The 27,793-nt window shown below is 45.4% G+C and overlaps 1 protein-coding gene across 2 annotated transcripts in view; it reads left to right on the top strand.

The window, feature by feature from the left end:
- LOC119169816 (gamma-butyrobetaine dioxygenase-like) overlaps nt 1-20,796 on the top strand; it is a 61,826-nt gene extending 41,030 nt beyond the window's left edge. For both annotated transcript variants that reach the window (XM_037420830.2, XM_075886626.1), the window contains exons 6-10: nt 3,107-3,292; nt 11,505-11,671; nt 14,153-14,289; nt 18,782-18,913; nt 20,008-20,796. In XM_037420830.2, the coding sequence (XP_037276727.2) occupies nt 3,107-3,292; nt 11,505-11,671; nt 14,153-14,289; nt 18,782-18,913; nt 20,008-20,083 (698 nt within the window). In that variant the 3' untranslated portion in view covers nt 20,084-20,796. The remainder of the gene's footprint in view (nt 1-3,106; nt 3,293-11,504; nt 11,672-14,152; nt 14,290-18,781; nt 18,914-20,007) is intronic.
- The last annotated feature ends 6,997 nt before the right edge of the window (nt 20,797-27,793 follow it).

The raw sequence follows: 27,793 nt of genomic DNA, 5'->3' as shown, positions 1-27,793 counted from the left end.
AAGAAAACGTCTTACGGCCTTCTTTTCTGTTGGCACCGGAAATTTTCGGACAGCGTCGATCTTGTCGGGGTCCGGACGAACACCTTCATGGCTCACCACATGTCCTAAGAATCGGAGTTCCTTGAAACCGAAATGACATTTCTCGGGTTTCAGCGATAAGCCAGCGGACCGTATTGCTCGAAATACTAATAGCAGCCGTCTTAGATGTTCCTCGAATGTTGGTGAGAAAACAATGACGTCGTCGAGGTATACCAGACACGTCTGCCACTTAAGGCCTGATAGGACGGTATTCATCAGTCTCTGAAATGTTGCTGGGGCTGAGCACAATCCGAAGGGCAAGACTTTAAACTCGTAAAGCCCGTCAGGTGTAACAAAAGCAGTCTTTTCTCTGTCCCGCTCATCGACCTCGATTTGCCAATAACCGCTTTTCAGGTCCATCGACGAGAAGAAGCGTGCATGCCTCAGCCTGTCAAGTGAATCGTCAATACGCGGTAGTGGGTATACGTCTTTCTTTGTCACGCGGTTCAGCTTGCGGTAGTCCACACAGAAGCGTAAGCTGCCGTCTTTCGGTGTTTGCGAAGGTGTCCAGGAACTTCCGCCGGAACTCGTCCCACGTTGACCACACGCGATTCGTGAACCACGTGCGAGCCCCGTCTTGAAGAGGGAAATACACGTACCCCAACTTCCGTGCGGCGTTCCACCCGTTAACGTTGGCTGTGCGCTCGAACTCCTCAAGCCAGTCATCTGCGTCCTCATATGAGTTGCCATGGAAGTCCACAGGAGTTTTAGGGGTGAAAACAGTCACCTGTGTCGTGCCTGGGCTCGTCATGGTGGGGCAACTGCTTCCCGGCGCGGTCATGTTTTCCGTCCAAGGACCGAACTCTGGGCTCAGGCCTAACAGGCGGCGGCTGGCGCGGTGAACGGGTGTTTCGACGAGCGGAAGTCTTTGTGGACTAAATCTCGGGCTGTTGGAAGGTGTCCTGGACATGTACCCAGCTCCTCCACCAGTGTCACGACGCAGACACAGCAGGAGTTCGATATAGAAGAGCTCACTTTAATTAAAAATGAAAGGCGCTCGTAAAGAGGACCGGGCAAGAGCTTCGTCTTCTTCTCTGGCTGTGCGAGCTCTCCTCTGCAGGTTGAATGCGGCAGCATTATCGCGAAATGCAATGAAGTACAACACATTTCTTAACGAGCCATAAAAAATTTCTCAGTTTGTGCGAGCTAGCGCAGCCACACATGTGGGTACGCACAGAATGACCTTGTACACACTTAAGTGCGGGCATACGCAAGTGGATTCGAGCTCATGTGTATAAATGAGGGTGCAATTCAGGTACATATGTACGGTGCTTCCTTTCACACGAACTTGTGAGACGGTAGACAGTTATCGTTTACCGTTAGCGTGATAGCGGAGATGAGGAGAAAGGCGTTCCCGTGCAGCAAACGTTCGTTGCGAACAGCATTTTATAGTTTAGCGGGATAGCGTTTAGGTGGTGACGTCACCTATCGGAGGGTTCATGCGTTAAAGAACAATGAAAAGGAAAAAAAAAACAAGAATGCTTGTTTGTGTCACCGCATGAAGCGTTGTGACAAGTTTAATTTAGAAATCATAAAAGTAAATAAATATGAACAAAGCACGAAACGCGCAAACATTAACGTTGCCTATTTGTTTACATCGATCTTCTAGTTAGGCCTAGAGACGTTCGAAAAGGGAAGCTATCTAAAAACGTACGCTAGCTCATCCAGAATATTCGGTCATCGAAGAAAACTGAAGGCAAGGGAAGCCATTTTAAACAGTCGTGTGCTGCGATCAAAGTAAATATTTAAACAACTACACTAAAAGCACTTCTAAGGGCGCATACAATAGCGCCCCCATGTTTAAGTATACACCACACTAACACGTTAACGTTAAATTAAAAAAAATAGCATGCGTACGGTAAGCGGTATGGGTAACGTACGTATCTGCGCATGGGCACTTCTATTTCACTATCACGCTAGGCCCGCTATCCTGCTAAGCCCCAGTATACTATAACTCTCTACTTATATCTTAGCGTTAGCGCAACAGCAGTGGTTAATGGAATGGTGTTAATGGGCCAGAAACGTTCGTTGCGAACAGCACGTTATAGTCCAGCGGGCTAGCGTTTACGTCCCCAAGCTGGGTCAGTGGCGTCGCTTATAGGTCAGTGAGTTATCGCCTGCATGCCGAGTGCAGATATGTTACTACCTTTTTAGTAATAATAAACGTAAATGAAAATGAACCAAGCACCGAAAGCGCAAACTTTGCGTTGCAGATTTGCTTACACCGATCACTTAGGCCTAGGCTCGTTCAAAATGGGAAGCTATCTAAAAAATCTAGGCTAAGTTATCCGCAATACTTGGTCGAGAAAGCTACATGAAGGCAAGCAAAGTCATTGTGTGCTTTCGTTAGCTACGAAAGAAGCAAATCGGTTTCCACCGACTCTGAATTCAGTTCAAAGTCGACGTCCACAACAACCACCATGTTTTGCATGCACTATGTACACCACGCAAACACGGTAACGCTAAATTTTAGAAATAGCATGCGGACGGTACATGCTATGGGTCCTTCAGTGTACAGCACTTACGCATTTTGATCCCACTATTCCGGCAAGTCCGCTATCTCGCTAAGCTCGCTAGACTATAACTGTCTACTCACAGCACTGAGAACGTTTCCCTTGCGGTAGTTTTATAACCTTCAAATTCTTCCGGATTTACCTTATTCAAAGAAAACCTCGAATCACGTTTTAAGCACCATTTCTATATAAGTAAATCTTTAAAAAATTGAGTATGTACGCATTGAATCCTAATAATGAAGTTCATAAAAAACAGACAACTAAAGCCAATTTTTGTTTCAATTCACCATAATGTGCTTAGTTGCTGTGTGACGTACTGCTATATAGAAGAGGTCCATAGGTTCGAATCCCTGCTCCAGTCATCGCATCCCGATTGGGCAGAATGTGAATACATTTATAGAAGTTAGCCCTGTCTGATCAAAGCATTTCGAGCCCTCTAATACGGTGCTTTTTCATATATTTTGCGTATTTAACCTCGATAAAGACTGTGATTTCCTTCATTCTGTCCTTATTAGGCGTACCTTGTGAGAAAGGCGAGGTCCTGAACGCCGTGCGACGTGTGGCGTACGTCAAGTCGACCATCTGGGGCGACACCTTTGACGTGATCTGCGAACCCGTCCAGACAGACCCTGGCCACCTAGCTTACACCGGCATGTACCTAGAGCATCACACCGATATGAACTACCGGGAGAACTCGCCCGGTAAGTGCGCCTCGCTTAACATTACTTAACGGGGATGTGAACGTGGTGACGATTCTCTTTCTTAATTGCCTTTTTGACTCCTTATTAAGCATTTTTAGAAACTTTTTCCCCCTACAGGTCTGCTTTTGTGTTTCCTCGCCGCCGCGCTGGTCTAGTGAATAAGGTACTCGGCTGCTGAACCGCAGGTCATTGGGTCGCGAATCCCGGCTGCGGCAGCGGCATTTTCGATGGAGGCGAAAATGTTGTAAGCCCGTGTGCTCAGATTTGGATGCAGGTTGAAGAACCCTAGGTGGTCAAAATTTTGGAGCGTTCCACTACGGCGTCTGTCATAATCATGGTGTAAGAGTAAGTAGGTACTGACACTCGCCGCTCCGTGCAAGGAGAGGACGCGGCCAGACTGAGTTTACCGATGACCTAGAGCTACGAGTAGTTGCGCTCACTCAGTTCAGATGGTGCTGCTGTATGGCATGCCAGGTATTCGCGCGGCGCTCATTCTCAAATACCAGAGCCAAAGAACATCTTCCTGAAAGCATTGAGTGCGTGGAATTTCGCGGTTAAGAAACACGTCACCCAGTGTCTGGGAACCCTGCGAGTGCATTTCTTCAGCTGATTCGCGATTTGTTACTCAGTGCCCATATGCCTTGGCTCTGCATATGACTCAGAGTACTACGCGTCAGTGGCCTTGTGGCTGGCTGCGACTCGAAATGGGCGAGTGGTGTTTTGTCCCAAATCGGATTTGTACGGAGCGTGTGTCGCTTTTCAGGGCTCTGCGTGAACCAGAGCGCTTCTATAAGTGGAAATGTGCAATTCCGAAAGCTGACGGAGCTATGCAGCCTACTGACCATATGGGCGTAAAACATTTCCCAGAAGAAGTGATCTCTGCCACATATTGTGCAGAATACAAGAGAAATGTCCTGTTGCACGCACCAAATAAACCTACGCGCACTTTAGATGCTTAGCCTGCCATTTTACTGAACTTTCCAAATACCTGCAAAAAAAAAAAACAGGAAAGCTCTGCGAAAACGACTCGCTCTACTGCCGGCTTCTTAGAAGCGACGGGGGCCAAGTGGATCAACTGCATTTGAAGGGCCTGGCGCAACCGCCCAAAGAACACCAAATTTGTTGCACGTAGAGATAGTTTTACACAGAATGGTGATTATTAATCAGCAGGCACGCATGCACAACGTAACGCTTTGGCTTTAGCAGCTGCGGGCCTCCTCCACGTAAAGAGGGGGATGTTTCTGAGCATGACACTGATTGTGCGGGCCTATACGTTACCGACTCAGTTTTACATCACGCCGAAAAGTAATATCTTGTTATAAATTGAGATGCCACATTTTCGAGCTGTCTCATTTATGCCATTTAGGACCAAGGAAAATTAAATGTTGATTAATCAGTGAACAGAAATCGTTGTATGCACTAATCCTGTGATGCAGCCGTCTTGGTTAAAATGAGTTTTCCATATTTGAGATGGTAAAGCCAGATTTTCTTGTTTTTTGGATGTCTATAGCACTTCATCGTTACTGTCTTGCAACATTACAGGCGCACTTCCAACCACGGAACTTATGACACACCTTTCAAATATTAAGGCGAAGGCCTTAGATATCCTTAGATGCCTCATCAAACGCGGAATATGATTGTGGGCGTCCCGCGTAGGTGGCGTAAGGGTCGAGCTGCACAAAAAAATTGCCCGCAGCTTCCCTCGGGGGAACACTGAGGAGGATGCGGAGCATATAATTGGTTAACGGGGTGTTAAAGTGCGACTTAGTTGGGTCGATGGCTAAATTGGTTAACGTGGTTGTGAAATGGGGTGTTAAATTGCGACTTACTTGGGTCGATGGCTAAATTGGTTAACGTGGTTGTAGGAGGGGGTGTTAAATGAGTGAACACGTACACACGTATGCGAAAGGGCGGCGCTGGTCGAAGGGACGTCGATCATTGTGTTTGTGGATTCGTTGGAATTCATTTCACCGCGACCTTGGACGTCGACGCGCCGTACAAACCAACCGACGAGCGGCAACTGAGCGAGCGAGCGCCGACCTTGAGTATATATACAGCGCGACGGTGCATGCACTGTCAGCTGTTGAATGTTCTCGAAGCGCGACGCCACATGCGCGTCCACTGGAGAATCAGGAGAATTGTAGATGTCGAACGCGGTGTGTAGAGGAGGAAGGGTGCACAGATGGTGGAGGAGTGAAGCGCGCGCGGTGTGTAGAGGAGGAAGGGATGCACAGATGGTGGAAGAGTGGGCGACGGCGCGACGGCGCATGCGCGCGCGTCAGCTGTCGAATGTTCGAGAAGCGGTGTGGACGGCGCGGACGGCGCACTACAAGGCGCGAGTATAAGATGCTTCCACATCTAATATACTGCTGTAGGTAGTGTGCTCGCTTACCCTGTCCCATAAGCACTTCATCAAGTTGAACACTGCGCAGCTTAATATATAACTGATGGCACTGGCCCAACAGTCCCGACATGGTTGGGGTACGGGTTAACCCAGGGTCGACTTTCAGGACCTATTGAAGTTTTCCCACCATATTGCCACAGAGATTGCTCCTACTAATTATTTTACAAAGAGGACCAACGGGACGCTATGAGTGTCTACAGTGCCTCGCAACTAAAGAGACGCTATGTGAGCGTCTACAGTGCCTCGTAACCAACTAGACGCTATCTGGGCGTCTGCAGTGCCTCGCAACCAACGAGACGAGACGCTATGTGGGCGTCTACTGTGTCTCGCGCCTGCTCACGCATCTGGGGCAGAGCAGCTCAGGCCTCGGGTGGAGGAGCACGAGCCCGGAAGACTGACGGAGGAGTTGTTCAGAAAGGGACACGTAGGCGGAACGCTTTCAGCAGACTCTTCTTTGTGACATAGCTACATTTCTGGGCACAAGTTCGGCTCAATAAATCATTGTGTGTGTTCCCCCTCTTGTATTACGTGACAATATCATGCTGCGTACACTGCCAGAGGCCGAAATGTGCACGAAGCTAACGGTAAGACTGCGAAGGGTAGCGTGTCAATTCAGGTTCCTAATAGAATGCGTGTAAGTTTCCTGATACATTAGTTGAATGTTTTCTGACGAAGTTTTTTGGTTCATTTTGCTGAGCAAGAAAACACAACAGTGATATCTGCGTGCGCGCGGATATCTCTCTCACACACACACACACGCACACACACGCACGCGCACGCACGCACACACACACACACACACACACACACACACACACACACACACACACACACACACACACACTTGACCTAGCTTCAGTGTGCTGCGTATGACTGTAATCGAACACTTAGGCGAAGTTACTGTGAAGTTCAACAAAGGTCAAAGTCAAAAGTCCTACTTTTGTGTGTGTGTGTGTGTGTGTGTGTGTGTGTGTGTGTGTGTGTGTGTGTGTGTGCACAAACACACACACACACACACACACACACACACGCTCACACACAAACACACACAGAGAGAGAGAGAGAGACAATCGCCTTTCTATAGCTAGTGCGCCTTTGCCTTCGGGCTGCTATCTTCATTGCAAGCACCTCAATTTTTCTTTCACAAACAACGCTGCATTTTTGTTCGGAACAAAAGGTGCCGACGTCGACACCACCGACATCAAAATTTCAACAAAACTAGATCTTTACTGCTGTCGCATCAAAATGCAACCGCTTTCCTCGCTGCTGTCGGGGCATTTATATCAGAACAACACTGTTAGCAAAGAGGCTGTATAAAGAATTAGAAAATCAATTTCATTACAGCAGTCACGATGTCTTATTTATTGACATCCATGTACATCAGCATATCGCGCGTAATAAACCAGCCAGGCTCCATGCAATAACCTTCTACACCCGGATCGAGTCACTCACCAAATCACTCGAGATACGCCTTCCATTCTGTAAGACACCAATAGGCACGTTCATTCCAACATGAACGCTGTTTGTTAAAAGTAGATTACGTATCAGTTTTATCAGAATGGCCCACCCTCTGCGAGCGCCATCTGTCACATCAAACGGAAACAGCCCAGGAGGCGAACACAATCTGGACGCGGCGCCAGGCGCAGCGTCATCACCTAACTTGATCTTACACCGTGCCCATAATCAAATGGTGATGATGATGATGATATGTGAGGTTTAACATCCCAAAACCATCATATGATTATGAGAGACGCCGTAGTGGAGGGCTCCGAAAATTTCGACCACCTGGGGTTCTTAAATGTGCACTCAAATCTAAGCACACAGGCCTACAACATTTCCGTCCCCATCGGAAATGCAGTTACCACAGCCGGTATTCATAATCAAATGGTGGCTTTGGGACATTAGCCTCTACATATCAATGAATGCCGAATGTTTCTGGCTGCTTTTCGGAGCACAGTGCAACGATTGCACGCTTTACAATGACTTCCGAGTTGTCAGCTAAATAAAACTGGGTTACTGCAGCCTTAAAATGCTCTTTAGACTATGTAAATGACTGTGGTGAACAAATGAATGCAGAAGAAAGAAGAAAGTCCGACTATTGTGGGATACTTTCCGGAATTCGCCTTTTTCAGCTGCTCTGTTTCTTTTCAGCAGTTGCAATATGAATTTCAGTTTCCTGTAACTAATCCACATCCTCGCAATTCAAAATTAACCTCGCTTGTTACGCTCAGAAATACTTGCTCGTTCGATCTCTACATAGACCCCGAAGTCAATAAAAATATTTAGAATCGGTGCCCGTCCTGATAAGTACTTCCCGGTCTTCTCCTCGTCTAATGTAACGTTACACTAATTTAGCCCCTTCGGGTGTCACTTATGATACACTCTCTACGAGTTTGTTAAATTAACATCCTATACTTCTAAGGCACTCAGTATTACATTTAAAAAGGAAACGAAGCAATGTGTTCTTTTGTGTAAGCTTCAGTAAATATTTGTGCTTAGTGTGTAAATAAATATTTATTTTTCTGCAGCGAGTCACGCTCTACTCTGTGAGAAGAGAAAAAGAAATCGTAGGCTCCTAATGTTCGCGCAAGTAGTGTTTGGTTCTATTCATTTCGGGAAAACAAAAGTAGGACTTTTGACTTTGACCTTTGTTGAACTCCACAGTAACTTCGCCAAAGTGTTCGATTACTGTCATACGCCGCGCACTGAAGTTAGGCCAAGACATTCTGACTACGGAGAAGGTTCAGTTCATTCGATCAGCCATGCGCCTTGCTCTCTTTTTTTTTTCAACAAATTCACACAACTAGCATAAAGAAGTTGCGTACACAAATGCAGCTACCACCGCTGAAGGGGTTAAAGGAGCACTGACATCAAAATTCAAAATCTAGGTGCACCCTTCATTCAATTGCTCGGCGTGCTAGGTTCTCTTGGCCAAATATAAATCCCGTCCGTGGCGCGAAAGTTATTTTATTTCAATGGCAAACAGCCTACGAGAGCTAAATTTAAAATGGAGTGCCCCTGCGACATTAACGCTAGTGCCAGGTGTTCGGTGTGATATGTTTCACACATTTCATTTTGAGTGACAATGCGCTAGTAGTGATGACGTCTACGATACGAGTGCTGTTATCATGGCGCCGACTGGCACCGAAGCCTGGAAACGCCCTCACTTGTCATGTCTGATCTTCGCTGCACCACTTTAAATAATTTCGTAAAATTACCAAAATGCAAACCACCTATAAAAGAACGGCGGAAGAAAAGACCATCATATAGCGCGTGCTCGTCAGTCAGCATGTCGAGAAATCGTTGTGAATTGCAGTCGTCTGTTTCAAAGTGCAGAAAAAGCGCACTGAGGGTGTATTTTTTTTTACAACACGTATGTTACACACCAACACGACCACAATTCATCAAAGTGGAGTAGCGTATAAACAGATATCATGGCTAAGAAGTAATACGCAGGTATTCTTAGTGGATTTTAGCTCCTCCGTAGACACCTATGAGAGGCTGGATTGGCGGGGCCATCTGGAGGCGCAAAGAAGAACTTGGCAAGCAGAGAACATATTATATTTCTCCGCTGGTGTGCATTCTTTATGCCGACATTCCATTGACCCCTTTACGTTTATCTGAATGCTGTGCATGGCAAAACACACACCAATATAGCTTATTTTGACGCAAGAGTGAGCACGGCCGAAGCATGTATCCTCGCGCACTTCTCATGACTGCCTGAGACGGCGTCCATTTTAGAATTGCTGTTTAGCAAAAGGTCGATCGAAGCAAAACGTTCTCGCTACGTCGCGAATCATGGCGATTCGAAGCTCTAGACTGTCGTATTCAACCCTAGTCGACATTTTGTACGGTGACGACGTCAATGCTCGTGACAAGGCATGACTGAATGTGTTCGCCTAGCAGTCTAAATGCTTGCGGAACAGCTGAAACGGACGTCACTCTTTTCCGTTAGAAAGTAGTTAGCTGAGGGGCGATACGAAGGTAACTGCGAGGTAACGTCACTGGTAGCGCTCTCAGAGCTACAGCCACTATACCAGCGCTAAGAATGGCAATATTGCCAGCTGTTTGGAATCGTACTAGATGTAAATATCAATGAACGCGATATGTATTAATCCTTCAGCTGTGCTATAGGTCACGCATCGGTACTAGGGGGTCGATAGTTACTCGTTGACGCAAATTCTTGACATGAGTAATTTTGATGTCAGTGCTCCTTTAAGTAAAAACAAGCTTTATTAGGTGTCTTGTTCAAAAATGTAGCCTTGCTCTCAAGCCTTGCACATCGTTGAATTGTCGCGCTCACATTGTTTTTCAAGTTCTCGCTGAAGTCCGTCTCGGCTGCGTTGCCGCTTCTACAATGGTGACGGGATAAATACTGCTTCGTTCACAAAATACACCTTGGTTCTTGTGCGAACAAATATTGTGTTTAAAGAAGGCTGGTGACGTTTACCACACGCCCCGCCGCGGTGGTCTAATGGCTAAGGTACTCGGCTGCTGACCCGCAGGACGCGGGTTCGAATCCCGGCTGCGGCGGCTGCATTTCCGATGGAGGCGGAAATGTTGTAGGTCCGTGTGCTCAGATTCGGGTGCACGTTAAAGAACATCAGGTGGTCTAAATTTCCGGAGCCCTCCACTATGGCGTCTCTCATAATCATATAGTGGTTTTGAGACGTTAAGCCCCATATATCAATCAATCAACGTTTACCACTCCACCTGACATTGTGCATAACATTTCTCTTGTCCTGTATTCTGGCCTTCATGTTATTACGTGTATTTTTCACTCAGCAGGGTTGGACCTAAGCAGCACGAAGAGAACGTAGATACCATGATGGTTTTTTTTAACTTCAGGCAAAAAAATTTGCTTGGCATCACTGTCTAATCTGAGAGATTATGTAACTGATGCAAGTGAAAGTTTATTGTTAATTATCAATGTAAAGAAAACTATTTTTACAACCAGTGTACATGATGTATGCTTCGCCGCGAAAGAAAGTTGATATCGACGTTCTACGTTACAGTATGATAATTCAAATAATAATAACTCGTAAAATGGCCACAAAATATCTTGTATAGTTTCCACACCTATACGAAGCTTGAGAAGTACTCGACGTTGCTTTTTTATATTCTTGAAGTTCAGTTTCTTGTCAGATTGAACCACCTTGAAGATGGCTTCATATGATCCCCACATACTGGCGGAAATCTCGTCAGGTTTAGTTGCTTTTACCGAAAGCAGTAGTCATCGGCGTGAACCATGCGGCTGGCTGACTCCTTGAAGCCCCGAGTCCTTGTAGCCAACAAATCTCCTGACAGGATTGCCAGCTGCAGCTGAGTCGAAAGTGCCGCGAAGAAATGAGTGCGAAATGCGAGACAGCCCCACTAGTCGCGAGACGGGTGGTCGCGAGACAGGTGGTCTATAATAAATATGGTTAACGCCTGTGATATATGAATTGGTATAACATCGAAAGTGAAACTCATCTTCACAGAAGCAGTTCAATGTTTCTTGTATATTGACATATAATGTCTGTTGGTGTGTAGTGGCTACAGTACCATTAGTTATTGATTCAGGGATGTCGACACCTGGTGGCACATACTCTCCACCATGACAACCAACGACTCGTGACCGGAATACACTTTCCGGAGACACTGCCTTGTATGCACAGAAGCACGCACAAATCACACTTGAACCTCAGGCGTTCGCGAACCATGCATAAAATCTTTTACCGAGCTTCCCTGTTTTACAGAGATGTCGTTGTCACGATTTCACAGGTTTATTTGTTGTTAAATGACACCTCCATTCGCATTCTGGCACAGGGCTCCAGATGCTGCACTGCCTGAAGGCTACGGAAAGCGAGAATGCCGGTGGCAAGTCCTTCTTTGTGGATGGCTTCATGGTGGCCAACTGGATGCGCGACAACAGCCCGGCCGCCTTTCACATCCTCTCCTCGACGCCGGTCCAGTTCAGCATAATCTCGCACAATGTTAGTAACCCTCCCTGACGGTGATGTCAGTCATATATGCTCGTACCATGGTCGAACTTTAATTGAAAGTGTCTGTCATACTGAGAGAAACAGAAGTAGCGTTGACGTTGTGCAGTTGATCTTGGTGGAATTATCGGCCTATCTGTAAGTATCATGTTACCGGGGTTCACTAGGCAACAGCACTTCAAATACTGTTGGCACAACATGCTGGCATGTGCTAACGACGCGCTCCACTTCAAGCGTCCGTTTAAAAAAAACTTAAATTATCTCACCGACGGGTACTCTCATGGGATGCGAAGCAACAGCGTTGCGCACGGGTGGTGTCAGGGGTTAAGCAGCGCTAACGCGGGTGCAGCTGTGAGCGCTGGAAGATTCGTTTGAAGCGATGGAGGGCGTACGTTTTGGAGGTGACAGGTAAAGACGTGTTTCAACGCGTACGCCAGGCACGTGTCAGGTTTATTGCGCGTGAGCCAGCGAGTAGGCAGTGTAGCGAGTGGCGGTCGCAGCAAGTGTTGCGGGCGAACGGACGAGGCGGCCGCTGCAGACCCCGCGGCGAGCGCGCGGCAGGCGAGGGAGAGAGCAACGTCACTGCGAACTGCGAGGAGAGCGTGACGTCAACGCTCAGCTGAGGCGTGACCTACTTGGCACCGCGCCAACACTTTCCGCATGGGGCACGTTTCTGTGGAGGGACAGCGTTACATAGGCTAGTTAAAGAGCTCCTTCGCATCTAAAACCTCCACACGAGCGGCAAGCAAAGCATGAAGCGGGGCCGTAGCCAAAGGGAAGTTGACCAACCTATATGTATGTTCGTGCCTGTGTTCGTGAGTGTGTGTGTGTGTGCGTATATATACACGTGTAAAACTGAATGATTTTTCGTGGAAAGGGGAGGGGTGCCAATGGAGCACAACGCATCACCTGAATTTATGTGGCCTCACATGACGTGCTTAGAGACCGGTGGATCATGGAATAACCGCATTACATGCTATGAGAAGAAGCCGACGAGGTCTCGAATAACTAGCGAGGTATACAATCTAGGAACCATGTGGGGAGTTGGGCTCGTCAGTGCTTACTTAGAATGAACCTGTTCACAGTACAGTTTCTTTAGGTTAGCATAAAGTTTATTGGGTAGACGGGCAGAGGCTCACCCTAATATAAATAGTTTTTAAGGCATAGTCCTTAAAATAGTGTGTGTTGAAGTCCCGGCACAAAAAAAAATGTGTCTGAAAATGTGAGAGCACCAGCTGCGCCATACGCTGACGTAGTAGGCCAGTAGAGGCGTGAAGAATGGTGATACGCGTGCTTCACTCCAGTCCTGCGGCGGGGGCCCTGCCAAACATGCACGGTCTCTATTATGGAACGGGGCAAACGTGAAACTCGCGTTCTCTTCCACTAGGCGACGGGCCCAGTACGACTGATTCTGCTCGCTTTGCTGTCGATTCTTGCGCTTCTGTCACATTTTGAAAAGTTCATTGCACGGTGCCTGTGCTGTACGTCACCCGAGGGGACGTAGCTTCATTTTACATAGCTATAACCCCAACTAGGCCACCCATTCTCTATCTTGGTAATTTCGGTGCATCACTACCAATTTTCGCAGCAACAGGCATTGTGTTGCCTGGTTACAATGTCAGTATTTTTTTCGACTTTATTGTTGCAGCCATAGTAAGCAGGCAACGCTATTCGCCATACATAAGATACACCCTTTTCTAAAGAAGTTAGGATTACGTATATACATCATTCTAGACCTCGTTATTTACATGCTCAATGTGCTCTCTCCCGGTTCACTAAGGTGTATAGGCTCTCACGCACATTAGAGTTGCTTCTTGTGACAGGTGTTTTCTTCTACTTTGTTTATCTCTTTCACTAGCTGTGTCGTATACCTGTTGCAAGAACAGCATTATACACTGATGAAATGCCTTGTGGTACCTCTGTCATCATCTTCTGCAAAGTTCCGCATGCCAATTTTTCCAGGATTGGTCCGTTTGTTGCATTGCATAGTGCGTTACGTTGCAGATAGACACATGATTTATGGCTGAAGATGTCCTACAATGCTTACGAGGTGACATTTCTGAGGCTACAAGCTCTAGCAGCGAGAACCTCGGAATGAATTTTTTTTCCTTTTGAACGTAACTGAGCCCTTCTGAGTGTGACACTTGAAAGCACGGAGCTGATAACAAAGCACGTCGGAGTGATTGCGTGACCGTCTGGTCACTTCAACAACTCTAGGCAGCGAAGGTGGTTTGTGCGTCATTTTATTTTATTTTTTTTTCTTTTTTGAATTTCATTGTAGCGCACCACTGAGGGCTAGAAGAAACCGACCAGGAGAAGACGAAGGTGACGCAACAAGCACACGATGGTCACGCCAAGTCCTGTTCGCGTCTCCATGAATGGTGTCTTACGAAATACATTGTTTTTGGTGCAACAGTGTCGACATATGTCTTCCGGTTTGCGTGTCATTAAGGAGTCGGCCTTTTGTGTGTGCAGATGCGGTACAGCCAGACGAAACCGGTCATATGCGTGAACAAGGACGGGCACGTGTGCGAGATCCACTACAACAACCGCACACTTGCGCCCGTGCAGACATCCCCGCACCTGGTGGCGCCCCTGTACCACGCGCTAAAGTGAGTACTGTCTTCTTCTACAGTAGAGCGCCACTAATGAGCAAGCCCAAGCAAGTGGAGGTCACTGCTGTAAAGCGAGAACGCACTCAAAATGTGCCGGAAATAGTTGGCGAAGGTTTGTGTGGCAGTTCTTTCTATTCGTCAATGTAGTTTTTGATGCGCTCCGAACATTAGACACAAAGCAGAACAAACGGAGTGAACATAAACACTAGAAGGAACCGAGAATACAATGCGCGAATACTCGCCTTGCACACTCTAAACTGAATATTGTAATTTGACTTTTTTTTGTCAGAGTCGAGTGCCAATGGCTGTGACGATTTGAAAAGGCACTTAAATTATCTTTGCAGATCAAAATACTCACTTGCCATTTATGGGACCCAAGTGAAAGTCAACATGTCTGTTTAGAGGCTCTTGTATGCGTAGCTCAAGTCGAGACTTGCCTCCAAAAAAGAAGAACGCATACGTTTGCTCTAACTTTCTAGAGTGTACAGTTCGATGAAAAGCAACTAGTGAACGCCCATAGGCTTGAAGTCTCCTAACAGCTTTTTGAAGAAAGCTTTATTTGAACGCATGAAAGATCAATTTGCCGCTGTGAAAGCTATGAAGCAGCATCCCGAGCTTCGAAGTGTATTTGTTTGCACAGGCGAGCTTTTGAGGGCTAAGTGCCGAGACGGCCGCTGCCGGTGATAACGGACCGACGATAAAGATGCAGACGATTGCTTCAGCCGCGGTGCGTTTTGAAGTCGCACTTTTGTTATACTGGAGTCGGTATATATGCTATATGCTACCGTTTTACGTGTTAAACATGACCAATCTCATTTTCGACAGCTTTTTGACAGGCAGCTGCCTGTGAATTAGCAAACCAAAGCATATTGAAATAAAGATTGAGTCTCATTGAAATCGTTGAGCGACACCACACACCAAGGGAGGAATAAACGTTGTAAATAGGACGTTGTGGAAACGTCCTCTGTATACTTGTCTGTATGACCTCAGGTAGGATTATTTCAGCGAGGTATAAAGCTGTGTTCCATCTCAGCGGTAGGAGTGGTGGTAAGGCTTGTGTGTGTGTGGAGGGGGGGGGGGGTATGCCCTTTGGTAACCCCTGTCAAACCCACATGCCTCTCCCATTATTCAGATCATGCTACACACAATTCACGCTTACAAGGCTACAGATAGGACACACACACTCGACACATTCATACCTTTTGTCTGGTGACGATGCACCATTGTGTGAGAGATGTGGAGAACCACTCACGGTTCTCCACATCCTCGTCCAGTGCAGTGATTACATTCTCTCATCCCTACCGACAACAGATACCTTTTCACCCATCAATGTTCGTCGGTAGAGAACCCCTTTTTTCTCATAAATCATTGCTGGCATTTTTAACAGATGTACGTACTTTTAACGTCATACACACAGGCGCTCCGTAGCACGATCTCTAAAGAGAGGTCGCCGCTGCGGTGGCCGCATCTCTGTCACTGTCCTCCTATCACGACACCTCGTCATTTAGTATTATTGCACATATTTCACATCAATGTCATAGTTTTAATGCTTCTATGTTTTTACCCGCATTAGCGCGAAAATTTTAAGGCCATTTTACAGCCACTTATCATAACCTTTGCTCGCATCACTTGTCCATTGACCTGGCGCTCTTCGGTTAACAATGGCTATCAAATGGCTCTTGCGCCATAAAACGTCACAAATCATCATCATTATCATCACATACCTCTCCATAACGCTTCAGCAATTGTGATAGTATAATATTTTTTCCTTTTTTATCGCTGTGTGCAATTTCGCTTTAGCTGTTTCATCATTTCTCTTACGCACACATAGGACAGTATACATAGCGTCAATATCGCAGCGGGTAAACAATCGCAGCGGGTAAACAAACGCAACTGTTCTCAGAAGTCCAACATCTGAAGATAGCGCCTTTCATTGTTGTGTTATTTATTACAGGTACACTTTTATAAGATGGGCAGTGAGGCCGGAGCTTCATTTGGCAACACGTATTCCTCTCACTAGTTTTATGTTAACTTCTCAGTAGTCCATGGACTCACACTGGAGGGTCGCCATAAGTTCGTCAGAGCAGCCAGCTTTTGTTAGGGGACTAATTTGTCCCCTAATGTTTTGTTCCATATTGTGCCCACAAGACCTTTTAACAACAATGTTAAGCACAAATTAAATAATGGCTCTTTTAACAAGTTTCAAATGGACTGAAGCGTGTGAAACGTCTTAAAATTAACTTAACACCTGAGTTTTATGAATTACCATGATGCTTGGTAATGTATTTTTTGGATAGGTATCGTATGAGTTCTTAAGAAATCCGAGCATTTATTTTGGAGCCTGCATACACTACATATCTAAGGTGGCGTAGGGAGTTTCAGATGTGTCGATTCGTTTAGAGTTTACATAAAGCATGCGAATAACTTTCGGCTGCTTAAGCAACACTTTTTCTCATTAACAGTTGTCAATGATAGAACACATCTAAAGCGGCAGGAGACAAGGCCATTTTGGTTTTGAGGATTACGCGGTATGAGTGACGGTTTTATGTGTGAAATTCCTCGTAAGTGAGAAGTAATGCCGAATAACGAATAATAGGCTGAATCACAGTTTCATTCAAATTGTGGCAAAAATGAATCCTATTTACTTCTTTATTATTTATTAACGCAATACTCGCAATTATATCCCAGGCATTACACTGACGGGAAATGCTACGGGTCATGAAGTAGGCGCAATAAATAATTGCATACACAGCCAGTATGTAGAGAAAGACATGGTGAGAAACCGTAAAGCCCAAGGTTAACCTAACAGAAATCATATAATTTGACATTTTATTAACTGCAGCAGTATAAAGTCAATCTATTCCACTTCGATATTTTCAAGGAAGAAACAATATTAATGAGAACTAACTGAAAATGCTGACAATGCTGCCAAACTTACACTTCTTTCCTTCATTCAAGGACGAAACAATACTCTGAAGGATTCTGCATTGCAAAGCATTGCACGCGCCTTATGCGAATAATCACATGTGAATACATATTGTCGCGTCTGGTCGTCCCCGGTGAAGTAAACCTCGTCGGTTGATAAAAGCCGGGCGATGGTGGTCGAGGAGTGAATCGCTGTGACGCAGCTTGCCTGCGTTCCTGGTTTCCGAGTGGTCGTTCACTCCTCCGTTCGAACCGATCGGTGTAATTCTGGCGAGGCTCAAAGTAACTCTGTCGCATCCGAGGTACCAGTGGTTCACGGGGCCGTTGGTCGAATGCACACTGATGGCAGACACTAGCGGTGTCCACAGCTTGCAGTTGAGCAAGTTCTTCCTTGACCACTCGTCTTATAAGAGAAGAGATCTCGTCCTGCGATGGAAGGTTGACACTTGCAATTGTGGGCACGTTGTCAAGACGTCCAAATTTTGGTAGGACTCTCCTCCTCTTTAGGGTTTCAAACGCTCGGCAGTGTCTCCTTAGGTCAGAAGGTGTGTGTAAGTCTTCCTTAGTGATAAGGAAATTGTACACGTCTTCCGCGATTCCCTTGAGGAGATGACCTACCTTATCTTCGTCACACATGGTCGCACTCACGATTCCGCAAAGCTTCAAGACGGCCTCGATGTAGGTGGTGCATGTTTCGCCAGGTAACTGAGCTCTGCGTGAAAGCGTTTGCTCCGCCTGCTTGACCTTAGCTGTTGAGTCACCAAAACATCTCTTCAGCTCGTCCACGAAAATGTCCCATGTGGTCAATGCACTCTCATGGTTGTCGAACCAAAGAGACGCGGTGCCAACGAGAAAAAACACCACGTTCTCGAGCTGCTTAGCAGTGCTCCAGCGGTTGCTGCGACTCACTCTTTGGTAGTGCTTGAGCCAGTCGTCAACATCGTCATCCGGCTGCCCCGAAAAGGTCCTCGGCTGACGTTCCGGCATGCCGCAGCGATCTTGTCCTGGCGGGTGAGCGTGTTGCTCATCAGCAACGAGGTTGTTATGGCCTGCTCCCGCGTCCTCCATGTCTGGTAGCTGTGGTGGCAAGCCTGCCAAGCGTCTGCTCCGTCGCAAAATCGGTAGAACTGGGTCGTCCAGATCGATGTACCCAGCACCTCCACCAAACTGTTGCGAGTGACTGTGTTTATTTACAGATGAGGTGAAAAGACGTTGTGAAATAGCAGCGTACTTCTGGGACAGGCCAAGAACGCTTCCACCCAACCACACAGTCCAGGCGCAACCACACAGTCCAGGCGCAGCTCCACTACTCTTCTTCTTCTTCCGCGTCCCGTAGGCTCGCGCATCTTCGTTTCAATATTATTATTTTTTATTTTTCTGTTTTCTAAGATGAAATTTCAATTGAGGAGCTGCCTCTACTGGCGGTGCCACATGCGCACCTCAGTAAGGCTTTCCATATACAACAAAATTTATAAAAAAGCAGCTGTGCAAGTTCAGAGCAATACATGTAACAATGGGTAAGCATACAGGATGTGAATAATGGTCTATGGCGTACAATGCGCAGAGAGTTTGCCATGAAGCTCCGGGACCCCAACTCTGAGCTCAGCTTCAACATGGCCCCTGGGGATCTGGTCGCATTCAACAACCGCCGCGTCCTACATGGAAGGACGAGCTTCGATCCCACCAGGGTCACCAGGTACGTACTTCACGCATCCATATACCGTAGAATTTTTCTTACGCCGTGTAACAATTGGCCGGAAATGACACATCGTTGTCATTGTCTGTGACTAGGTTAGAGTGGTAATAGGCTTGGTTATAGTAAGCTGGCATAGCTAGTCAACTTCAGAAACCGTGCGCTTACACTCTGAATGTATAGGTGCTGTTAATTCAAATCGTGATATTGCGAATTGCTGACAGAGACAAATAATGGATGCACATTCACAAGGGTGTTGGATCATGGTATTTTGTCGATATGTTGTACTTATTTACCACGCCTTAAAAACCCTAAAAGGCTCTGTGTGAGGGGCACGCGCGATACAGGTTTAACAGAAAAATACACTAATATTTGAAGGAAAACGACTGTGATGATATTGCCATGAATGTGCTCATAGTTCACTTATAGAAAAAAAATACAGGAAGCTCCATTTATACTTTACATGTGTCCGCTTGTAATCTGTAATCATGCGTAGCTTCACTTTCAACGTAGACCTAAAAATGTACAGCAAGAACTGAAATGTAGCCTTGTAGCCTCACATGTTCAATACATATTACGTAGGTACCTCATAATTTCTGTTTTCTAGCTACAGTTACTGATCGCCATGCAGTAAGGGATTGAAATCTGGATTTCTTAAAATCTGAACTTACCAGGACGTACTCTGCACTTTGAAAATAATTTGTAAGGGCGATTGACCTTAGGGTAGAGGCTTTTTCGTTCATATCCACATACGTCACGAGGAGATTCGTGGATGTAAGACAGACAAAAGAGGTTTAACAGCTAACTCATTTCGAAATTGTGGCCGAACACTATAAGACACCTACATGTACAAACTATTCATACTATTCAGTGACTACGACGTAGACAATATGCACCTTAGGACCTAGCTTTGCACACTCGTCATCATTCACTTAGTGGACATGCGTGAGTTTTTTTTTTCATCAGGTTGTACCAAAGCGTGTTTCCAATCACGCTAACATAGGGCATTTCACAGGGCATATATTGCCTGTGCACTGCTTCATTCCTTGATGCGGGTTCTCATGTTTAAATGCACTCATTTGCTGCTCTGTTTGCAGGCATCTCGAAGGCTGCTACGCCGACATTGATGAAGTTTTCACCAAGTACCGAGCCATGCGCTTCTCGAGGTCATGATGATAAATTGTGCTTGGCCACATCATCCACATCGACATCGGTGGCGCCCTCCGCAGCTGTCATGGATGCCTTCATCCTCAACGGGGAAGACAACGTCGACCAACTTTCAAGATTGTAGCCAATCATAAGCTGCACATTCGTGCTCGTTCTAGAAAATTAGCAATTGTTGCTGTTTCTTCTGAGCAACGTATTGCCGGCTTACAGGGTAAAAAGGAAAGGCCTTAGGGGCTTAAGCTGACATAGGAAATTTGTTGCCGTATAGATATTTATCGGCATTATTGAACGTATCCGCTTGATTGTGATAGCAGTGCATAACCTAGCTGCAAGTCATTGTTGTTTTTTAAACGACAGTAACAGCACGTCTTAGCATTCTGTATGTATTGATTAAGATAATGTTAGAGTCATTGATTATCTTTTGTCATTTTTACTCGCTTTCTGCCATGAATGGGCAGTTTGCTTTTTAACAATGTGGCGTGGAAACCAGATTTTGTTTTTCCGCGTGAGCTTGTATTTGTGCTGTGCGCATTGTAGGTGTGTCATGTAAATATACATCAGTGTTACAGTTCACAGTTCATGGAAGTTGGGCTTTTTTTCACCCTAGGCCAGTGGCACAGCTGTGCTTTCATACATGGCCCTGTGGCTTGTTGTATAGAAATTAATGTTCAGGGATATTTCGGATGCATGGAATAAAGATATGAGTGTATTTACAATAATCATTACTCTCGTATTCGCGCTGATGGCAATAACAGGAAAAAAAGGAGGGAAAATATCGCGCCATGTTGAGACACCATTGACTTTTGTAAGACAACAATCAATGTGCCAAGGCAAGTGACGTTAAATTCTAGCAGGGCTCGCGATATTGTTTTTGAGACGCAATGAGTCTGCAAAACAGGCCTCCGTTACAGTGGCCTTTGTACCTCCTGAAATGCGGAACCTTCCGCGTACACAGTGCAGAGAACATATAGAACTCAGTAGGCTGCATGGAAGACAAAGAAATTATTCAATAGCTAGTAAAGCTATCTACGCTCCACAGCTAGAGGCAAAGAATCACAAAGGGTCACCAATAAAGACGAGTTGAAAATTAAATTTTTTTCGAAGCCTGCTTTTTCGAGATACACTTAAAGAGAACATTGCTTGAAATTACACATGCACCTAGTTTGAAGAATAAACCATATTCTTATTATACAATAAAAATAACAATTGAGGGCTTATGTTTGTAGATGATTAACATTATTTTTCTGGTGAGTCTTACAAATCAGTTGTAAAACACAGGACTCAGCTAGTAAATGGCCACGCTTTCCTGGCATTTTTTTTCTCTCCTGTAAGAAATCAGAAGGCCTTACAATATTATCTTGGAATACTTGCTTCTCCAATTACGTGATAGATTTCCCTAGCGTGTCGACAAGATTGAATGATATACCTCTAAATGTTCGACTACTTCTGTAAAAAAGAGTCTGCAATAGATTGCATGCTGCAAATCCTGCACAAGTTTTCAAGTCTGAAAATAGACGGGCTGTGGCTACTGGAAACATGGCCCGAATTCTTTCAACCACATAGCGGGCATAAAGCGCCTAGAATTATACAGTGAAGAATCTGCATTGCCTTCGAAATACAGAAAATGAGCAGCAGCATGCAGGGTATTCTGGGTATATTTTGAGAGAGAGAGTAAGAAAAATAGAAAGTTTAATGGAAGTTGACCTCAACATACAAAAAAAACAGTAAGAAAACGGTTTGAAAGTGAAAAGATGGGGAAGAGAGGCATGTGGTTAAAATCAAAAGTTGTTTTCGCTTTGGGAAAAAAAGGGGATATAGCACCCCTTGGCCATTTCCCAATCCTATTACTTACTTATTATGCTTCAACTGAATTCCTGCACACTGAAAATATCAGTAGCCTTTTGTCTCGATGATGCAAGCAATTTGACGACGGGAAACCTCATGACAGCGTGGCTCTGGTTGTATATTGACGGACTAGCGCATAAGCGAGGGTCTTTTTTTTTGTGAGGACAAGTGGAGTTTCCGTTCTGAACACGTCTCCACTTCATTCCTGCCTCACTTGAAGGGCTGCTTGAATGTGAAGGCATACACAATGACATCGGCCTGTTAGTGGACGTCGTGACTAGGTGTAAATCAGTGTCGATATACACCTAGTTAATGAAATCAAGCCTCCTACACAAGTTGCACAACGTTGCAACTCTGTCAACAAATCCACAGACTCCATGAGTGCCGGCATTCCACGACTGAAGAGTACAGGGACATGGTTTCAATTGTTTCGGCCACATTGCAGACACCAGGCTCAAATGCCTTCGACTTCTCGAACACTCATTCCGCTTGATATACTCACTCTCCGCCAAGCACTTGAGTGAAGCTTTTGGTGGGACACTTGCGATAACATTGCCCCCTGTACCTGCCGTTTTTTTTTACTCTCTCTGGGGTCATTGGGTACTTTTGCCCTTTCTTACGCTGGCTTCCAAGATATTGAGAAAATTTGGCCATATAGGACCAGTATGCATCATCTATGGGAATTTCAGATGCTCAGTAGCTGGCTTGGCTTGGCAAAAAAGAAAGCTAGTGACCACACCTGGGAATTCAGAACTATAGCTTGTAGCAGCTAAACACAACACCAGCTGAGTGCCAGGTAATGAGTTTTCTGGGACCGTATGGGACGAGAAGCCTTGTCACAGTGCAGGGTTCAAACGTTCCGAGATGCTTTATTCTCATTTAATGAATTAACAAAGCACTTCTGGTTGGAAAAAAAAGAGTATTTCCTCCGAAACAAAAAAAAAAAAGCTCACAAGACCATAGGCGACCACCCTTAGGATGCTACACACTAATTTTTATCCGAATCTCGCTTTCATGCGCTGTCTATTTCCAAGTCACTTAAGCTCGCAGTGCCCTCGCTGCGAGGGAACGTACGATTTAGAGCGCATGCTTTGGCGGTGCCACTCGTTACGGGCGGACCTCACAGATCAGAAATGGAGCTCGACCCTTAAGGGCTCGGAATATCTGCATCAACTTTGGGCGGTCCAGAGAGCCTATGATGTGGCGGTTAGGTTAGTTCTTACTGTCCACACGTGGGAGCGGCCCATGGTGTCGCCCTAGGGGGCGGTGCTTGTCCAGATCTTAAAAAGTTCTTTGTATGGTACCGCAAAGGACAGCCTGCAATTCACCCTGAACAATTGACAAAATTGCGTTTTTTTAAATACTCTCCTCGATTAAGCTTGCACGCGAGACTTCACAAGGCTTCGCAAGATTTCCAGACCACCCGTTCAAAAAACTCGCGTGGCATCCGAGGTACCGACGTGTGGAAAGAGAACGGCTTCTATAGACGCCCTCATGTTACGTCACTATGACGTAAAAAACTATGAAGATTCATGGAATAATTACGATGAGGTACTGTGGCACGTCAAGACACGACCACTTTATGTCATCGCTCGGTCAAAAGTGAAGTTGTGGGAAGCCGTGTCGACGAATGATGAGTCACGACATACAAACCCAACGACTCTGTTCAACTATAGCAGCAGCACTGTGTGACCATTCTGACACTCCCTTCGTCTGAAGTAGCGGAGTGATCATTCGCTACCAAGGTTGGCAGCTTAGTTTTGTTGAGACCACCAGTGACGTACTTCTTCAGTGACGCTGTGGTAGCACTGGCCCTCATCGCAGACGTAGTGCAGCGTGCAGCCGCGTCACACCTGGCTAGATAATATGAGCACGTGGTGGCTGCGCCGATTTATGTGCAGATTATGTCGCCACAAAGTGATCCCGGGGATAGTTTGTTAACAGGTGATGGGTGGAATTCTTATTTCTGGGAGAAAAAACGCGATCAAATGAGTACGTGAAGTAATGAGCACGTGTAATACAATGCCTCACCAAATATACAGCAGACTTCCGCCTAGGAGTTTTTGGAGAGTGTAACATGCTGCCAACTATTTTCGAAGTAGGATCATTGTTTCTTGGTAACTTGACCGCTATCAGCTGGTGAATGTGCAGGGCCGCGGGAACTTGACAATGCTTGAAAAAAAAGTTCGTTACCTTGAAGCCCTTACGCTTCCTGAATATACATTTTACTAGTAAATCGCACAACAAGCATGCAATTAACTCTCTGACAGATGCTTTCTTCGCCCGCTATTGTCCATCTGAAGTCTCCATCCTCCTTTCTGCAGACATTCGTTTATCACCGTACTGACATATAGCTAGCTTTTAGGACACAATTATTACTTGAAACACAATTGAAACACAATTTCTACAGTCCTTTTCTATCATCTAAAGTAAGAAGAGTAGTGTCACATTTTAACTGATAATAGCAAGTAATTTCGCATATACAGGCTGATAGCGGCAGACCAAAAATGGGAGAAGTGTATACTGCGAACTGACTTCTTTCATTGGCGCTGATCTTCAATTCTAAGAGACGTTCTTCCAGATCGATTTGTCATTGGGAGAATTCTTCTCATTGATTATATTTCTGTATAATGGCGGGATAAAAATGTACTGAGGATGTTACAGCAAGTTTTCGGCAGGTGACATAGCGAGATATTCGCACTACAGTCGTCACCCAATGCACATCGTTGCGATCATCGCGTCACTGCAATGGTCGCAATGCTACTATTATACAATATGTGTAAGCTTATACACATTGCATCTAACAGCCTATGCCTAAGTATTTGCGTCATGAGAGAAATCACTTGTCGATGCAACTATGTCAGAAGGAGAAAGGCAACGTTAGATTATTTAGAGACTAATGCTGAAAAATGTTAAGGCACTGGAGAGAAACTGTGAAGGCTATTGGCCCTTTGTATACGCTCAGACCTATAACCAGCCACACTCAAATACTCCTTTGCACACACATGCTTTCACACCAGTCGTACCCACTATCTTCTGTTTTCGTAGGAAACAACTACACGTGCGAGTTGGGAGAAGTTTTTATACATTTGTGGAAAAGACGAATGTAACTATCAAATTTGTTAAATCTGGCTATTCTTGTGTTTGGAGACAGCGGTTTGCTCCTAGTACTCGATTAAGCGTTACTCAGTTTCACTTTTTCTCGGCGCCTGAGCTCTTATACAGACAGCCGCAGCTATAGCCCGCAGTTTGGTCTAGGCACAACACTCAACCTTGAATCATTGTATTGAGGTAGTGTTACCCTCAGAGCACATTTTCTTTCCAGTTTTGAACAGATGCATGGTGTAGTACCGAACGAAAGAGTATTTCATGGGGTGTGGCAGTGTTGGAAAGTGTTTATTAAACGAGACTGGTGGGGACTACCACAGATGTTTTAGATACTGGTTGGTGTGCCGGATCGGTCGAAACCTTCAGTCTGACTGTTTGGGCCTAACTGTACGCCCACACTATTTGGCAGGCCCACACTATTTGGTGGTTGTCAGCCATCTCACTGAAGGCCGTCATTGCTGGGCACAGCACCGTGTGCCCAGCAAGCGAAGCAGCGCGCGTTCCTACGCTTTCCCTAGTCCTTTAGATGGAGTCGGGTTCCGGAGATGGCTATTCTTATCATAAGATTCAATTGAAAAATAAGACAATACACCCTTGTTAGTGGATCCAGGTCCTCAAGAGTCACAGAGGAAGCCCAGTACGTGAGTGTTCAGGCTGCCACATCAGCCGCTTCATTTCCTCGAAAGTCCTAGGGGCCAAGAGTTCAAACTATACAGCGGGGTGTAGAATAAAATAGATGTACTTCCGCTAGCAGAGACAATTAAAATATAGCATCTAGCAATGTGGAATAGAAAAATTACTAAATACGCTTGCTTTATAGCTCCCAAGGTGAATGTAACAAAGCCATAAATGTAATAGCAGCATTTTATCGGCACACAGTAGTGATACAGCTGAGTGCGTTATTTAAGTAAACTGCTTATTCCCCAAAAGGAATCTCATTGTAACATCGGTTCATTCAGCAAGTGCTTTTTTTGTTGTTCTGCGTCAGTTATTCCATTTGCCTTGTACCTGTTAATTAAATCGCACTTTATATTTTTGCATTTCTGCTCTCGTGTTGTCACTCTTGTTTTGAATACCTTGTTAACTGGTTTGCACAAAAGGATTTTAGCTTATATCACTTAGGCTTAGTCTGTCATGTCCTTATTGTGCTGAGCCTCAGTCTATTCGCCCCATCGGCGACATGCTCATATTTTGTATGCAATATCGCTTTCTTCAATAGTTTCTTTCCCCTGAACACCCCTGTGCAGTTTGTAGACCCATGAGAACTGTGAATAAATTCAAAGGCAAACACTGAATTTGTTCGTTCAAAAATAAATACTCGGGATCTGTCAATCTGAACTCAACATGAGTAATTATGTGACACGTCATCTTCTGACAGCAAAAAATTTGGTCTGGACACGGTTATGCAGCACAATCGTATTTTGTCGCTGCAGTCTCTCAAGATCCACTTTAACGCTCTCATAAATCTGACTCTAGGGAGTCGGTCATGCTCGCTGTACATCGCATCCTAATTCTATTCAGCGACAGTTCCATGTGGTCAATGTGTACATGTGCATTTTTATAATTGAACACGCAATCAAATGTGGATAAAGACGCGAATAAAATCATGAACATTGCCACTTTCAAATAGATAGCCATGGATCCCCAAGGTGTTCTCAATCAAGATTATGTGTATTTAAGTCAATTGGTATGATACCTGAAAAAAGTCCTTGACAATGTGTATTTATCATCATTTTTTACTTCAAGGTACGTGGTTTTGTTTCATGCTTCTGCAACACTCTGATGCCTTCAGGATATTACCATAGCTGATGTGATATCATGCTATTTCTGGGAACCTTCAACTCTCAGGGCAAGTCCGGCAATTTTTCACTTTGATTGATCTTAATAAAAATATCTAATATCTACTCTTTAGTACTCCTATGATACCGGCATTTTGAGCAACATTAGCGGAAGACACATAGTTGTCCTGAATGGGGATATTAAATATTGACGGCCCGTTTCTGAATGATGACCCCGAACTGCGGTCCTCAACTATGGATATCTGAAGACTCCCCGTCAAAAGGTAAACGTTATGGAAGACCCTCTTCTGTCAAAAAAAAAAAAAAAACACAGGGGGCCAATAACTTGTAACGCCATGCAGCGTGAAATAGGGGCATTTTATGTCTCTGTGTGAAAGAATGTTTAAAACCATGTGACACGCCGACTCTATCTCAAAAGCTTCTCAGTAAAGGTTGGTGCACACCGGCGACTAGCAGTGGTCGCTCGACCATTTGTGACTGGCGACCTAAAAGCGACTGATGTTCACACCGGCAGAGGTTGCATGCTAGCGACCAGAGGTCGCAAAAATAGAGAGTTACGTTCGGATCTCGTTATCAGCGAGAACTCTGGAGACCAGCACGGATCAACTGATGGCCGCCAGCCAAGTGAGCGGAGCAAACCGAGAGCGCCACATTTATTGTTTACGTCCGTTTTCGCACAGCGTTACCAGCAGCGTCAAGAACTTCGATTCAAGCGAAGAACATAAGATTGTCATGGTGCTGGTGCGCTATGCCATGGTATGGTCTTAGCACTGACATCACAGAAACCTCGAAAAAAAAATAAAAACCGGTGTTGGGTGTGACCGTCCCTCCGCTCGCGAAAGTTGGCTGGCCATGTGAGCCTACCTCCCGAGCTGCGCAGAGACGACAAGGAGTATTTCCGAGAGTGGTACGTATTCAAAAAGGTTCCTTGAATTTAACTTGACTAGCCACAGCCTCCAATGCA

This window comes from Rhipicephalus microplus, chromosome 2, assembly GCF_043290135.1.
Source record: "Rhipicephalus microplus isolate Deutch F79 chromosome 2, USDA_Rmic, whole genome shotgun sequence".
NCBI classification, from domain to species: domain Eukaryota; kingdom Metazoa; phylum Arthropoda; class Arachnida; order Ixodida; family Ixodidae; genus Rhipicephalus; species Rhipicephalus microplus.
This window is presented reverse-complemented; position numbering and strand designations above follow the sequence as displayed.